Source organism: Rhodnius prolixus, unplaced genomic scaffold, assembly GCF_049639745.1.
Source record: "Rhodnius prolixus isolate KJV_2025 unplaced genomic scaffold, Rpr scaffold_3, whole genome shotgun sequence".
NCBI lineage: Eukaryota > Metazoa > Arthropoda > Insecta > Hemiptera > Reduviidae > Rhodnius > Rhodnius prolixus.
In genome coordinates, this window is record NW_027411603.1 from 51,981,334 (window position 1) to 51,997,553 (window position 16,220).

Below are 16,220 nucleotides of genomic sequence, written 5' to 3' on the forward strand. Positions count from 1 at the left end.
CTCTCAAACTAAAGTTTACTTTTGTTGTATTAAAGAAGTTGTATTAATCCTACTTCGCACATTTTGGCTAAAAAAATTTTTTAACTTTGTTCCCTAATTTTAAGTATCAATAATTTGCAATAATAATTATTAGACTATTTAAATGAATTTAAATTTTTCACAATAATCAAAATATAAAAATGTATATGGCAGAGTTGGTTTCATTGCTTTGGTGACCTTTAGAATATTTGGGAATTTTTCAGGCGATCCGACTTTGATTCCCACTGGGATTGGATTATCCGGCGTCTGATTAAAAAAGACTTAATAGTACGCAAGAAGAAAAAGAAATGTTTTTCCAGGAGAAAGAAGCTACAAGAGCCTTAAATGGCAAATAATATAGCATAGAGTTGTTAGAATCATATTGTCGTAATAACTGAGGAATGAGTAACAGTTTGAAATAAAGAGAAGGGGCTTTGGCTCGGTATTTCCGTGACCAAAATGACTAAAAAATGATGTACTCTAGTCACTAAAGAAATCTGAGAGGTTCCGGTACAGCTATTCGACTTAAATCGACCTTGTCTCTTCGACCCTAAGTGGCTGTATAGGGCTGCATATGATATTAATGTTCAAGGCCTAAAGTTAAGCAGGATTGAAGTAGAACTATCTAGTGAACTACTCTATTTGTCTTGGGCTTTTTTCTCTGATTTGTTCGAAGACCTAAATCAAGTAATGCTCCAGAATAGAGAGAGAGCCAACATCTCCAATTAGAATTGCCACTTGAATAATGAAATAAACATCGATTCCCCAGAAACTTGACTACATCTTCTCCCGTACGGACGCCCTACAGTCGAAGATAGACTGTATTAAAACAAGCTGACCACCATTTCAGAACCGATTGCTCTGCCATACATCATAAAATAAAAAGAAATCTTCTAACTTTTGAGTTTGATTAATAAAACTATTTTTAATAAACATTTAATATACTATCTTAGCGTTCAATTTTTTTACTTACTGTTCTTCTTGTAAAGTAAAATTTCAAACTGATCGTGAAGCTGCGTCTCCAGACACTCGTCTATCCTAGATATCGTCTCCTTGTCGGTCAGTTCACCGTACATGAAGGTACAACGGCAAGATTTCTGCATCACCTGCCACAGCACAAAAAAAAAATTCTATAACTGCAACGTACAATCAGACACAAATAATATGTATTATTTTATATATATGTAGAAGTGAAGTGCCATTTTTATTTCTTTGCGCGCGCTTGTTAATTGTTTACATCTTAGAAGGAAGGTAAAGTGAGGTTAATACATAAGTCTTACACGCATTTAAAGTTGAAAGTAATTTCTTGTTTTGTAGTAACTTTATATTATAGAAATTGACTATAAAAACCGATCTTCTGTTTTAGGTAAGATTTTTGGTCTATTTATTTCTAAAGTTGATATTAATTGTAATTATTGTATTATTGTGACAAAATAAAATTTCTGTTTTAAGATAAATCGGTTTATAGTTACTTTGCCAAATTAATCCTATTTTCCACATTGTATATATATGCATACATATATAAAAGGAATGATAATGGAGTTGAAAGAATCACAAGTCTTTTAATGCCTACCTCGATCGAGTTTAAGTCTCAATATGATAGATCGATTAGTAATAAAATTTATTTTAAAAATTGTAAAGTATGGTTCATTGTTTTGTTGTAATTGATTCATTAATCAAAAAAGAAGAAAGGTCATTGCAAATTTTAGTCATAATTATTTGCTAAGCTTTCGACCTAGGGATTAGGGCATCTTCAGGTCTGTGCAACATATTTTACAGCACTATCCTTACATAGCACAGAAAAGTATCAGACGTTCGATTTCCTAAACACAAAGAAATCGGCAATAATAATTCTTCTTTCTTTATTTAAATGTGTACGTATTCACAGTACTTATGAAAATAAAGAAGTTCTAATGTACGTATTAATATAATAATTTTCTTGAGTATTATCTCTGACCTAACCTATACTTACTTTTTAAGACCTATCTTTTATTTTTATTTTTTAAAAAGCTTTTAGTGTGTTATTGTTTTAAATTGAAGTTTTAGAAAGCTAATAATTTTATACTTCCCTAAAAATTACAATTTATTGTAGTAAGCCTGTATTAAATCGTAACTTTTTACATAAAAACTCCAATTTTAAAAAAAAAATTAAAGAGTTAGAATTTTTAGAATAGTAATCCGGGTAAGTTTGTAAGCGTTCGAATTAGATCTAGGGAAGATATCAATATTCTTAAGGAGAAGCAGCAGTTTACTGCAGCATGAAGGGAAAATCGCCCAGCGAATAACAAATCCATAATTATGCAAATTCAAACGAAAATAATTTTCTATCCCACCAGGTTTATCCCCTGGGAAGTAGAAACAAAAACAGATCATGAGGCTGTGGGTCTGTAGTTAGCAAGTTTTTTTTACCATACTAATGGTTATTTATTGCTTGCCCGTCTCGTAATTTATCAATGCATCATAATTAATAGGAACATCGTATTTAATAGGTAAACAAATTAAAACTGCCCGGTAGGACTGTTGCATAACGTTGAAAAACATCCAACTTTGACAATTTTTTCCCCTTTTTCTATAAGAGATAATATTCCCAAAATTTATAAAATAGGGCATATCATTCTCTACAGGGTGAACCAGTAACTATGTTAATGTCCATAGGCCTACTGTGTGTAGTACATCTAAAGTGGAATTCAATGACGTATTGGCCAACTTAATATTTTCCACTGTTCTTGAGTGACGCCACTTTAATTTTTTTTTTTTTCTAAAATCATTACTTTTTTGCAATAAAAATGTTATTACTCAGAAAGTTTTAATCCGAATTCGATTCTGATGACACGGTTAGAAAGAAAGATAAATTTTCTAAAAATTGACACCATTTTGAAGCATAAGTTATTCTCCAAACAGTCTCAATCTTCCTCCGAATGCTGGAAAATTAAATGTAATCGGAAATTTTTAAGAAAACTCATTAGGCCCTTACGTGATCATTATCCGACCGAGGTGCTGGCACTTTTTATAAAAGTTTCCTTGTCTAATGGGCTTTCAAACAATATATCATTTTCCAGGATTCCTTTCATCTTTGTACGGGAAATAACGTTTGTTTTTGCAAGAAAACGTGTTCACGAGCACTCAACAGTGTTAGTTTATCAAGTAGTTTAATTCATTGAAAATTCTTTTAGATGGACCAGTAGTCAATTTTTAAGCATATTATCTTAAAAGAAGGAAGTCAAAGGCTACGAATTGCGCTTTAAAAATGTACTTCTGATATCTCTGAAATATTAGAGAAAATGTTAAGAAATATTTTACCAAGTAATTAAACAAAACTTCATATAGTTCGTATTACTCCAAATTACAATTTCACACATAACTGCACTGTTGAAAATCATAAGAAAGTGAATAAGCCATAACAACACTTTGAACTCACCAACAAATAATCCTTGTATTGGAATTTGGAATTAACCAGTACAACTACGTAACTTATAAATAAACATCCCTAATCTGTTACAATTACACTTGGTATACCCAAATTTTCAATGTACCCTATTTGAAACTAAATAAATTTTATTAAAATAAAATCGATAGATTTTTACTAAAATTTATACAGTTATACACAATAGTAGTCTTCATATACAGGTAAAATATAAACAAAATCTATAGAGTAGTTTTCGAGATATTTGAAGTTGAAGTTTTCACTTTATAGAAAAGAAACAAACTTTAACCCTAAATATCTCGTTTTCTGCACAATAGATTTTTACTAAAATTTATACAATTGTAGACAATAGTAGTCTCCATATTCAGGTAAAACATAAACAAAATCTATCAAGTAGTTTTCCAGAAATTTGAAGTTGAAGTTTTCACATTATAGAACAGAAACAAACTTTAACCCTAAATGTCTCGTTTTTCTACTCGATAGATTTTTACTAACATTTATACAGTTATACACAATAGTAGTCTTCATATACAGGTAAAATATAAACAAATTCTATCGAGGAGTTTCCGAGATACTATTTGAAGTTAAAGTTTTCACTTTATAGAACAGAAACAAATTTTAACCCTAAATATCTCGTTTTCTGCACCATAGATTTTTACTAAAATTGATACATTTCTACACAATAGTAGTCTCTATATACAGGTACAACATAAACAAAATATATCGAGTAGTTTTCGAGATATTTGAAATTTACACTTTATAGAACAGAAACAAACTTTAACCTTAAATGTCTCGTTTTTCTACTCGATAGATTTTTACTAACATTTATACAGTTATACACAATAGTAGTCTTCATATACATGTAAAATATAAACAAAATCTATCAAGGAGTTTTCGAGATACTATTTGAAGTTGAAGTTTTCACTTTATAGAACAGAAACAAATTTTAACCCTAAATATCTCGTTTTCTGCTCCATAGATTTTTACTAAAATTGATACATTTATACACAATAGTAGTCTCAATATACAGGTAAAATATAAACAAAATCTATCGAGTAGTTTTCGAGATATTTGAAATTTCCACTTTATAGAACAACAACAAACTTTCACTCGAAATATCTCGTTTTCTCCTCCATAGATTTTTACTAAACTTTATACAGTTATACACAATAGTAGTCTCAATATACAGCTAAAATATAAACAAAATCTATCGAGTAGTTTTCGAGATATTTGTAGTTCATATTTACACTTTATAGAACAGAAACAAACGTTCACTGTAAATATCTCGTTTTCTGTTCGATAGATTTTTACTAACATTTATACAGTTATACACAAAAGAAGTCTCCATATACAGGTAAAATATAAACCAAATCTATCGAGTAGTTTTCAAGATATTTGAAGTTGAAGTTTTCACTTTATAGAACATAAACAAATTTTAACCCTAAATATCTCGAAAACTACTCGATAGATTTTTACTACAATTTATACAGTTATACACAATAGTAGTCTCCATATACAGGTAAAATATAAACTAAATCTATCAAGTAGTTTTCAAAATATTTGAAGTTGAATTTTTCACTATATAGAACAGAAACAAACTTTAACACTAAATATCTCGTTTTCTGCACGGTAGATTTTTACTAAAATTTATACAGTTATAAACAATAGTAGTCTCCATATACAGGTAAAATATAAACAAAATCTATCGTGTAGTTTTCGAGATATTTAGTTTAAACTTTAAACCTAAATATCTCGTTTTCTACTCCATAGATTTTTACTAAAATTGATACATTTATACACAATAGTAGTCTCAATATACAGGTAAAACATAAACAAAATCTATCGAGTAGTTTTCGAGATATTTGTAGTTCAAATTTACACTTTATAGAACAGAAAAAAACTATCACTCTAAATATCTCCTTTTCTGCTCGATAGATTTTTACAAACATTTATGCAGTTATACACAATAGTAGTCTCCATATGCAGGTAAAATATAAACAAAATCTATCGAGTAGTTTTCGAGATACTTGAAGTTGAAGTTTTCACTTTTTAGAACAGAAACAAAGTTTAATCCTAAATATCTCGTTTTCTGCTCAATAGATTTTTACTAACATTTATACAGTTATACACAATAGTAGTCTCCATATACAGGTAAAATATAAACAAAATCTATCGAAGAGTTTTCGAGATATTTGAAGTTGAAGTTTTCACTTTATAGAACAGAAACAAACTTTAACCCTAAATATCTCGTGTTCTGCTCCATAGATTTTTACTAAAATTGATACGTTTATACACAATAGTAGTCTCAATAAACAGCTAAAATATAAACAAAATCTATCGAGTAGTTTTCGAGATATTTGTAGTTCATATTTACACTTTATAGAACAGAAACAAACGTTCACTGTAAATATCTCGTTTTCTGCTCGATAGATTTTTAATAACATTTATACAGTTATACACAATAGAAGTCTCCATATACAGGTAAAATATAAACCAAATCTATCGAGTAGTTTTCAAGATATTTGATGTTGAAGTTTTCACTTTATAGAACATAAACAAATTTGAACCCTAAATATCTCGAAAACTACTCGATAGATTTTTACTACAATTTATACAGTTATACACAATAGTAGTCTCCATATACAGGTAAAATATAAACTAAATCTATTGAGAAGTTTTCGAGATATTTAAAGTTGAAGTTTTCACTTTATAGAACAGAAACAAACTTTAACCCTAAATATCTCGTTTTCTGCTCGATAGATTTATACTAACATTTATACAGTTATACACAATAGAAGTCTCCATATACAGGTAAAATATAAACAAAATCTATCTAGAAGTTTTCGAGATATTTGAAATTTACACTTTATAGAACAGAAACAAACGTTAACCCTAAATATCTCGTTTTCTGCTCGATAGATTTTTACTAACATTTATACAGTTATACACAATAGAAGTCTCCATATACAGGTAAAATATAAACAAAATCTATCGAGTAGTTTTCCAGATATTTAGTTTAAACTTTAAACCTAAATATCTCGTTTTCTACTCCATAGATTTTTACTAAAATTGATACATTTATACACAATAGTAGTCTCAATATACAGGTAAAACATAAACAAAATCTATCGAGTAGTTTTCGAGATATTTGTAGTTCAAATTTACGCTTTATAGAACAGAAACAAACGTTAACCCTAAATATCTCGTTTTCTGCTCGATAGATTTTTACTAACATTTATACAGTTGTACACAATAGTAGTCTCCATATACAGGTAAAATATAAACAAAATCTATCGTGTAGTTTTCGAGATATTTAGTTTAAACTTTAAACCTAAATATCTCGTTTTCTACTCCATAGATTTTTACTAAAATTGATACATTTATACACAATAGTAGTCTCAATATACAGGTAAACATAAACAAAATCTATCGAGTAGTTTTCGAGATATTTGTAGTTCAAATTTTCACTTTTTAGAACAGAAACAAATTTTAACCCTAAATATCTCGAAAACTACTCGATAGATTTTTACTACAATTTATACAGTTATACACAATAGTAGTCTCCATATACAGGTAAAATATAAACTAAATCTATCGAGAAGTTTTCGAGATATTTGAAGTTGAAGTTTTCACTTTATAGAACAGAAACAAACCTTAAACCTAAATATCTCGTTTTCTGCTCCATAGATTTTTACTAAAATTGATACTTTTATAAACAATAGTAGTCTCAATATACAGCTAAAATATAAACAAAATCTATCGTGTAGTTTTTGAGATATTTAGTTTAAACTTTAAACCTAAATATCTCGTTTTCTACTCCATAGATTTTTACTAAAATTAATACATTTATACACAATAGTAGTCTCAATATACAGGTAAAACATAAACAAAATCTATCGAGTAGTTTTCGAGATATTTGTAGTTCAAATTTACACTTTATAGAACAGAAACAAACGTTAACCCTAAATATCTCGTTTTCTGCTCGATAGATTTTTACTAACATTTATACAGTTATACACAATAGAAGTCTCCATATACAGGTAAAATAGAAACAAAATCTATCGAGTAGTTTTCAAAATACTTGAAGTTGAAGTTTTCACTTTTTAGAACAGAAACAAAGTTTAATCCTAAATATCTCGTTTTCTGCTCAGTAGATTTTTACTAACATTTATACAGTTATACACAATAGTAGTCTCCATATACAGGTAAAATATAAACAAAATCTATCTAGAAGTTTTCGAGATATTTGAAATTTACACTTTATAGAACAGAAACAAACGTTAACCCTAAATATCTCGTTTTCTGCTCGATAGATTTTTACTAACATTTATACAGTTATACACAATAGAAGTCTCCATATACAGGTAAAATATAAACAAAATCTATCGAGTAGTTTTCCAGATATTTAGTTTAAAATTTAAACCTAAATATCTCGTTTTCTACTCCATAGATTTTTACTAAAATTGATACATTTATACACAATAGTAGTCTCAATATACAGGTAAAACATAAACAAAATCTATCGAGTAGTTTTCGAGATATTTGTAGTTCAAATTTACGCTTTATAGAACAGAAACAAACGTTAACCCTAAATATCTCGTTTTCTGCTCGATAGATTTTTACTAACATTTATACAGTTGTACACAATAGTAGTCTCCATATACAGGTAAAATATAAACAAAATCTATCGTGTAGTTTTCGAGATATTTAGTTTAAACTTTAAACCTAAATATCTCGTTTTCTACTCCATAGATTTTTACTAAAATTGATACATTTATACACAATAGTAGTCTCAATATACAGGTAAACATAAACAAAATCTATCGAGTAGTTTTCGAGATATTTGTAGTTCAAATTTACACTTTTTAGAACAGAAACAAATTTTAACCCTAAATATCTCGAAAACTACTCGATAGATTTTTACTACAATTTATACAGTTATACACAATAGTAGTCTCCATATACAGGTAAAATATAAACTAAATCTATCGAGAAGTTTTCGAGATATTTGAAGTTGAAGTTTTCACTTTATAGAACAGAAACAAACCTTAAACCTAAATATCTCGTTTTCTGCTCCATAGATTTTTACTAAAATTGATACTTTTATAAACAATAGTAGTCTCAATATACAGCTAAAATATAAACAAAATCTATCGTGTAGTTTTTGAGATATTTAGTTTAAACTTTAAACCTAAATATCTCGTTTTCTACTCCATAGATTTTTACTAAAATTAATACATTTATACACAATAGTAGTCTCAATATACAGGTAAAACATAAACAAAATCTATCGAGTAGTTTTCGAGATATTTGTAGTTCAAATTTACACTTTATAGAACAGAAACAAACGTTAACCCTAAATATCTCGTTTTCTGCTCGATAGATTTTTACTAACATTTATACAGTTATACACAATAGAAGTCTCCATATACAGGTAAAATAGAAACAAAATCTATCGAGTAGTTTTCAAAATACTTGAAGTTGAAGTTTTCACTTTTTAGAACAGAAACAAAGTTTAATCCTAAATATCTCGTTTTCTGCTCAATAGATTTTTACTAACATTTATACAGTTATACACAATAGTAGTCTCCATATACAGGTAAAATATAAACAAAATCTATCGAGGAGTTTTCGAGATATTTGAAGCTGAAGTTTTCACTTTATAGAACAGAAACAAACTTTCACTGTAAATATCTCTTTTTCTGCTCGATAGATTTTTACTAACATTTATACAGTTATACACAATAGAAGTCTCCATATACAGGTAAAATATAAACAAAATCTATCGAGTAGTTTTCCAGATATTTGAAGTTGAAGTTTTCACTTTATAGAACAGAAACAAACTTTAACTCTAAATATCACGTTTTCTGCTCGATAGATTTTTACTAAAATTTATACAGTTGTACACAATAGTAGTCTCTTTATACAGGTAAAATATAAACAAAATCTATCAAGTAGTTTTCAAAATATTTGAGGTTGAATTTTTCACTATATAGAACAGAAACAAACTTTAACCCTAAATATCTCGAAAACTACTCGATACATTTTTACTACAATTTATACAGTTATACACAATAGTAGTCTCCATATACAGGTAAAATATAAACTAAATCTATCGAGAAGTTTTCGAGATATTTGAAGTTGAAGTTTTCACTTTATAGAACAGAAACAAACCTTAAACCTAAATATCTCGTTTTCTGCTCCATAGATTTTTACTAAAATTGATACTTTTATAAACAATAGTAGTCTCAATATACAGTTAAAATATAAACAAAATCTATCGTGTAGTTTTTGAGATATTTAGTTTAAACTGAAAACCTAAATATCTCGTTTTCTACTCCATAGATTTTTACTAAAATTAATATATTTATACACAATAGTAGTCTCAATATACAGGTAAAACATAAACAAAATCTATCGAGTAGTTTTCGAGATATTTGTAGTTCAAATTTACACTTTATAGAACAGAAACAAACGTTAACCCTAAATATCTCGTTTTCTGCTCGATAGATTTTTACTAACATTTATACAGTTATACACAATAGAAGTCTCCATATACAGGTAAAATAGAAACAAAATCTATCGAGTAGTTTTCAAAATACTTGAAGTTGAAATTTTCACTTTTTAGAACAGAAACAAAGTTTAATCCTAAATATCTCGTTTTCTGCTCAATAGATTTTTACTAACATTTATACAGTTATACACAATAGTAGTCTCCATATACAGGTAAAATATAAACAAAATCTATCGAGGAGTTTTCGAGATATTTGAAGCTGAAGTTTTCACTTTATAGAACAGAAACAAACTTTAACTGTAAATATCTCTTTTTCTGCTCGATAGATTTTTACTAACATTTATACAGTTATACACAATAGAAGTCTCCATATATAGGTAAAATATAAACAAAATCTATCGAGTAGTTTTCCAGATATTTGAAGTTGAAGTTTTCACTTTATAGAACAGAAACAAACTTTAACTCTAAATATCACGTTTTCTGCTCGATAGATTTTTACTAAAATTTATACAGTTGTACACAATAGTAGTCTCTATATACAGGTAAAATATAAACAAAATCTATCGTGTAGTTTTCGAGATATTTAGTTTAAACTTTAAACCTAAATATCTCGTTTTCTACTCCATAGATTTTTACTAAAATTGATACATTTATACACAATAGTAGTCTCCATATACCGGTAAAATATAAACAAAATCTATCGAGGAGTTTTCGAGATATTTGAAGCTGAAGTTTTCACTTTATAGAACAGAAACAAACTTTCACTGTAAATATCTCTTTTTCTGCTCGATAGATTTTTACTAACATTTATACAGTTATACACAATAGAAGTCTCCATATACAGGTAAAATATAAACCAAATCTATCGAGTAGTTTTCAAGATCTTTGAAGTTGAATTTTTCACTTTATAGAACATAAACAAATTTTAACCCTAAATATCTCGAAAACTACTCGATAGATTTTTAGTACAATTTATACAGTTATACACAATAGTAGTCTCCATATACAGGTAAAATATAAACTAATTCTATCGAGAAGTTTTCGAGATATTTGAAGTTGAAGTTTTCACTTTATAGAACAGAAACAAACCTTAAACCTAAATATCTCGTTTTCTGCTCGATAGATTTTTACTAAAATTGATACAGTTGTACACAATAGTAGTCTCCATATACAGGTATAATATAAACATAATCTATCGAATAGTTTTCAAAATATTTGAAGTTGAATTTTTCACTATATAGAACAGAAACAAACTTTAACTCTAAATATCTCGTTTTCTGCTCGATAGATTTTTACTAAAATTTATGCAGTTATACACAATAGTAGTCTCCATATACAGGTAAAATATAAACAAAATCTATCGAGTAGTTTTCGAGATATTTGAAGATGAAGTTTTCACTTTATAGAACAGAAACAAATTTTAACCCTAAATATCTCGAAAACTACTCGATAGATTTTTACTACAATTTATACAGTTATACACAATAGTAGTCTCCATATACAGGTAAAATATAAACTAAATCTATCGAGTAGTTTTCGAGATATTTGTAGTTCATATTTACACTTTATAGAACAGAAACAAACTTTCACTCTAAATATTTCGTTTTCTGCTCGATAGATTTTTACTAACATTTATACAGTTATACACAATAGAAGTTTCCATATACAGGGAAAATATAAACAAAATCTATCGAGGAGTTTTCGAGATATTTGAAGTTGAATTTTTCACTTTATAGAACAGAAACAAACTTTAACTCTAAATATCTCGTTTTCTGCTCGATAGATTGTGTATACAATTATACACAATAGTAGTCTCCATATGCAGGTAAAATATAAACAAAATCTATCAAGTAGTTTTCCAGAAATTTGAAGTTGAATATTTCGCTGTTTCAAACGTAAGCAAACTTTAACCCTTAATATCTCGTTTTCTACACGACAGATTATTACGACATTTTATTCAATTATACATTGAAGTTGTCTCAATTTACAGGTAAAATATAATCAAAATCTATCGAGTAGTTTACGAGATATTTGAATTTCAAATTTTCACTCTGTAAAACGAAAACAGAATTTAACACTAAATATCTCGTTTTACACACGACAGATAATTTGGAAATTGTACACAATTTATACACTAAAGCTGTCTGAATATAAACAAAATATTTGTGAATCTTTTGGTGTTTAGTCAATTGTTGAATTTAACATGAATATATAGATTTCTTGACTGTGAATTGTTAAGCTTTGGATTCAAGATTGGCGAGGAATCGGTCAAATAAAAATCAAACTCGTCTTTTCAATATATTTGTCGAAACTTGGAAAAAATAGTTTGTTTTTAATTTGACCCATTCCTCGCCAATCTTGTATCTTTAGATATATTTAAATTTTTAAACTGTATGTTTTTGTTAATGTTATAGTAATAATAATTATATCTCACCTCTGCTCGATTATACCCAGAGATCTTGCAGAAAGACTCGTTGCAGTAGACAATTGGGAAATCCACGATCTGTGCGTTGGCCAAAAGGAAGCTGCTATCCGCTGTAACAAACGGGCAGACAAACGTATATATTAAAAACCAAATACTATCAGGATTTTTGAAGAAATTATTAAATAATTTAACTTCTTATTTTGTACTAAATGAAGTGTTATATTAGGTCTTTACTGACGTTACAAACATAATGAATCTCCATCGAATATGCGTGGTGTAGTCTCGATTTACTAACAGTAAATGTAAAGCTAATCGATAGTATGCAAGCTAATTTAAATATGGCTGATTTTCGAGTCAGCTGTTTGTGAAATATCAGGATTAAACTCAATATTTTGGTGTTGATGAGTTCTGATATAGTCACACGTACTTGTGAAATATGTGCTTGGTACCTAAAATCAGTATTTAAGGGATATTATAGCGAATATTTTCGTAAAATCTCAAAATCAGAAGTGAACTTAGAGTGAAGAAAGAAATAGTCATGTGAGTGTGCTCACTTTAGGTGTTTTGCTCAAAATAAAGCAGAGAGTTCCATCAGTTCATTATTAGATGCCCAGTTTTCCCTTGTTTTTTTCTTCTTCTACTTCTTCTTTTTGGGGGTCTGCTACCCTCTTTGGTAGCGCAAGAAATTGTTGATTACTGGTAGAAGTGGAAATGTCAGTCTTTGTGTTCGGCTTCCTGCTGTTTATAAGTGGCTAATTTTAGGCGGGAATGAAAATCATTGGCGGGTCAAAGATGGAGTGGTAGGCCATAATAGTTTAACGCGAGTTGTTTGTTAGTGACGTCATTAGCGCTTACGACCGCCATATTTGGCCATTCTCAACCAGGATATAATTACCACGCTTCGCCCGTTGATGTCAGCGGGAAAAAACGATTTATGTGCGCCCCAAACTGAAGCGCACGACTTACTCAACCAAGATATTTATCTATTTAACCACTTTTACGGAATTATTAAAATTGGTCCGGTAGGGCGGATATTGTAATTTGGGTTGATCGTCAAGAACTGCACGAAAAAGCAGAACGTCCAAAACACCCAGCTTTGACAATTTTTTTGTTTTGTCTTTTTTTATAAAAGATAAAATTCCCAAATTTTCTTTAGGATAAAGGGCAAAATCCTCCTTTATAACTGTAATTTTTTTTGCTACAACCGAGATCTGATAGCTTTCAAGAAAAAAAGTTGCTGAAAATGAGCAAAAATGGTATTTTCAAAAATTTCTGTTGTTAGGTACTTGCTAATTTGTGTACCTTTTGTTGTTTGATCAACCCTTATACTTAACTTTTTAAACTGTAAGTTTTTGTTAAGAAGTTAATAAGAAATGTATTGTGTAATGTACTAATAGGCATCTTCAGGAATCATGGCATCCTTAAATGACTAAAATGTCGATGTTGGAGTCCAAAGGACTTTTACCTGTCTTAGGCAACTGCGGTTCTTGCACTGAGCTTTGTGGTTTAAGGTGATACAACAGGGCTCGTGACGAATCTCTTTAGTAGATCTAAAATTCGTTTATGATGGTCTACATAGAATTGCAGATGCAGACTTAGGATCTCCGGTAGGAATACGGTTAAGGCGCTTAAGCTGTTTCCTTTACAAGGTGAATTGTTCAATTCGAACAGAATTCCTCTTTTTAAGTAGCTCCAGGTTGGGACGCTAAGCTGTTGTCCTTTACAGCTGTCTGTTGCAGCTGTATTTTCCCTTGGGAGCAGCTGGACTTAAAAGGGCTTTCTGTAGAGTAACGCTTTCCTTTCCCAGACGAATACGATTGGGAGGTAGCTTACAGACCAATTTTCCAAAAAAGATGAATTACTTCCAAATAATTCCTGCTGCATAATACGGTGGGGCATTACCTTTAATATTTCAAGGAAAATCGTTTATATTAAATTACTATTTGCCCAATGTAATTAGAGCGATATCGATAATTGAATCGATAAAATTATCGTAATTTAAATTTGATTAATATTTATTTAAATTGGCGATAAAGTGAGGGAGTATGTTGGCTCTTTTATAATTAGAATGAATATTGTTGTTTGTTTAAATTAAATTTATCTAAAATTGGAATCTTAAAAGAAAAGTGAAGGCAAACATTTCTAGACGTCACTTCCTCCCACTCACTCCGCACTTCTGAAAAGTGTTCGGTTTTGATCGGTCATATTCGTTTTTTTGAGTAAAACTGCCTACCTTCATTGGTGGTTTATTTTTTAGGTGCACTTATTTTCTCGTCTTTACCAAGGCTGGATTTTGGCCTACACGCCATTAGCTTGAGCATGAGTTTCTTACGCTTAAGCAACATCCTGGAGGGCGAAGAACTCACCTCTAGAAAGTTACCTTGGTTATCTTGGCCAAAGTAATTCTTCCAACTCTTTGCAGTAGAGACATTCTTACTGTATCTTGATGTATACTGCCGCCGTTAGTTTCCTTTCAGTTCCTACAGCTTAAAGTACCATTTAATGCGCTTTAGGATCCTGAGTCTTATATATTTAAGTTAAATTTGAAGCTAAAATTTCGAGGTTACAGAAAATTAGGCCAAAGTCAATCAGAACTATAAATTGGGAGAGCAAAAGAGAAAAAAAGGAATGACTGGAGAGAGTGATAAAGTAAAGGATGGGTCAAAGGGGTAGGGGACGCTACCACCACACAGAATACCTTTTAAAATATGAAAAACCAAATTTATTTTTATAATCACAAATATGCAAGACTTACATGTGTATACAGTACAAAAAATAAAATGGTCATGGCCAATAATAACACACCCGCACAGAACAAACAACGAGACTTTTTTCGCTGTAATGGCTGACGACTAGTTTAAGAGCAAAGGCACTTGCAACGGATTTATTATGAAGCTTTTTGGCGCACTGGCCAGCTGGCCACAAAACTCCGCACACGCTGCAATCCCCTCTCCTTCCTCATTCGCAGTTTTGCCAACAGGGAAAATGACGCGCTGTTAGCGCCTACTGACAATTTCCAAACAGGGGGGGCCGAACAATTTTTCAGGATATCCTGAAGTATCATTTTAATGAATGGATTTTACACTTTTCTAGAAGTTTTATTGTATCCGACTCTTAACGTTACTCTTCAGAAGAAAACTGAAGAAATAGGAGGAGGCCAGCCAGACTTTAGCTCAGCAGTAGATCTTTCATAAAGAAACTGGGCAATTCTACGACTGCAGATTCTGTGCGAAGATTCTGTGCGACTCCAATGTACCAACTAATGGATTAAGCAGATCTTCGCTTAAAAGAGACTTGGATGCCTTGGCGGTTACTAGGTATGGGAGAAATATATGTACCTTCTTTACAGAATCCTTTCAGATTTTGAGATTTCTCAGTCAGGAGCACAACTTGTCTGAAACTAACATCTTGAATGATCAATGATTGAAATAAAGTATTCCTAGTGGAAAAGGAAAAATGCTAAAGTTTTCTCCAGATTTTCCGAGCTCTGTGTGCGTGCGCGCGAAACCAAGAATCTTCTTCTTCTTCTTCCTCCTCTTCATAAGATTTGTAGAAAGTTTATCTTAAGTTTGAACTTAAAGAGTGTTTAAGACTCTAGATGTTTAAAGCGCCTTCCCCTTCGATACAGTATTAGTCACTTTTACAAATCTCTTTATAAAAGTAGCATGAAGTTTTAAGATGAAGAAAAAGCTCCTAGAACTTCTGTGTGCTTTTCCTCCTTCTCCTCCTCCACAACAACGACTTTAGCCCACACAAACTACAACTTTGCAAAAAAAAAAAGCTAACAGTTTTATCATTAAACTCCAGTTAGCTGGATAAATCCAGCAGACATAACTACA

At 30.0% G+C, this 16,220-nt stretch overlaps 1 protein-coding gene across 3 annotated transcripts in view; it reads right to left on the bottom strand.

Annotated features, from left to right (window-relative positions):
• Positions 1–16,220, bottom strand: part of eag (potassium voltage-gated channel protein ether a go-go) — a 364,129-nt gene that overhangs the window by 37,783 nt on the left and 310,126 nt on the right. For 2 of the 3 annotated variants that reach the window (XM_074126880.1, XM_074126882.1), the window contains 2 exons: positions 12,391–12,491; positions 992–1,124 (listed from right to left, as the gene is read on the bottom strand). In XM_074126880.1, the coding sequence (XP_073982981.1) occupies positions 992–1,124; positions 12,391–12,491 (234 nt within the window). Of the gene's footprint in view, positions 1–991; positions 1,125–1,298; positions 1,444–12,390; positions 12,492–16,220 lie in introns of those variants that run through there. The other variant, XM_074126881.1, reaches the window with a different exon arrangement.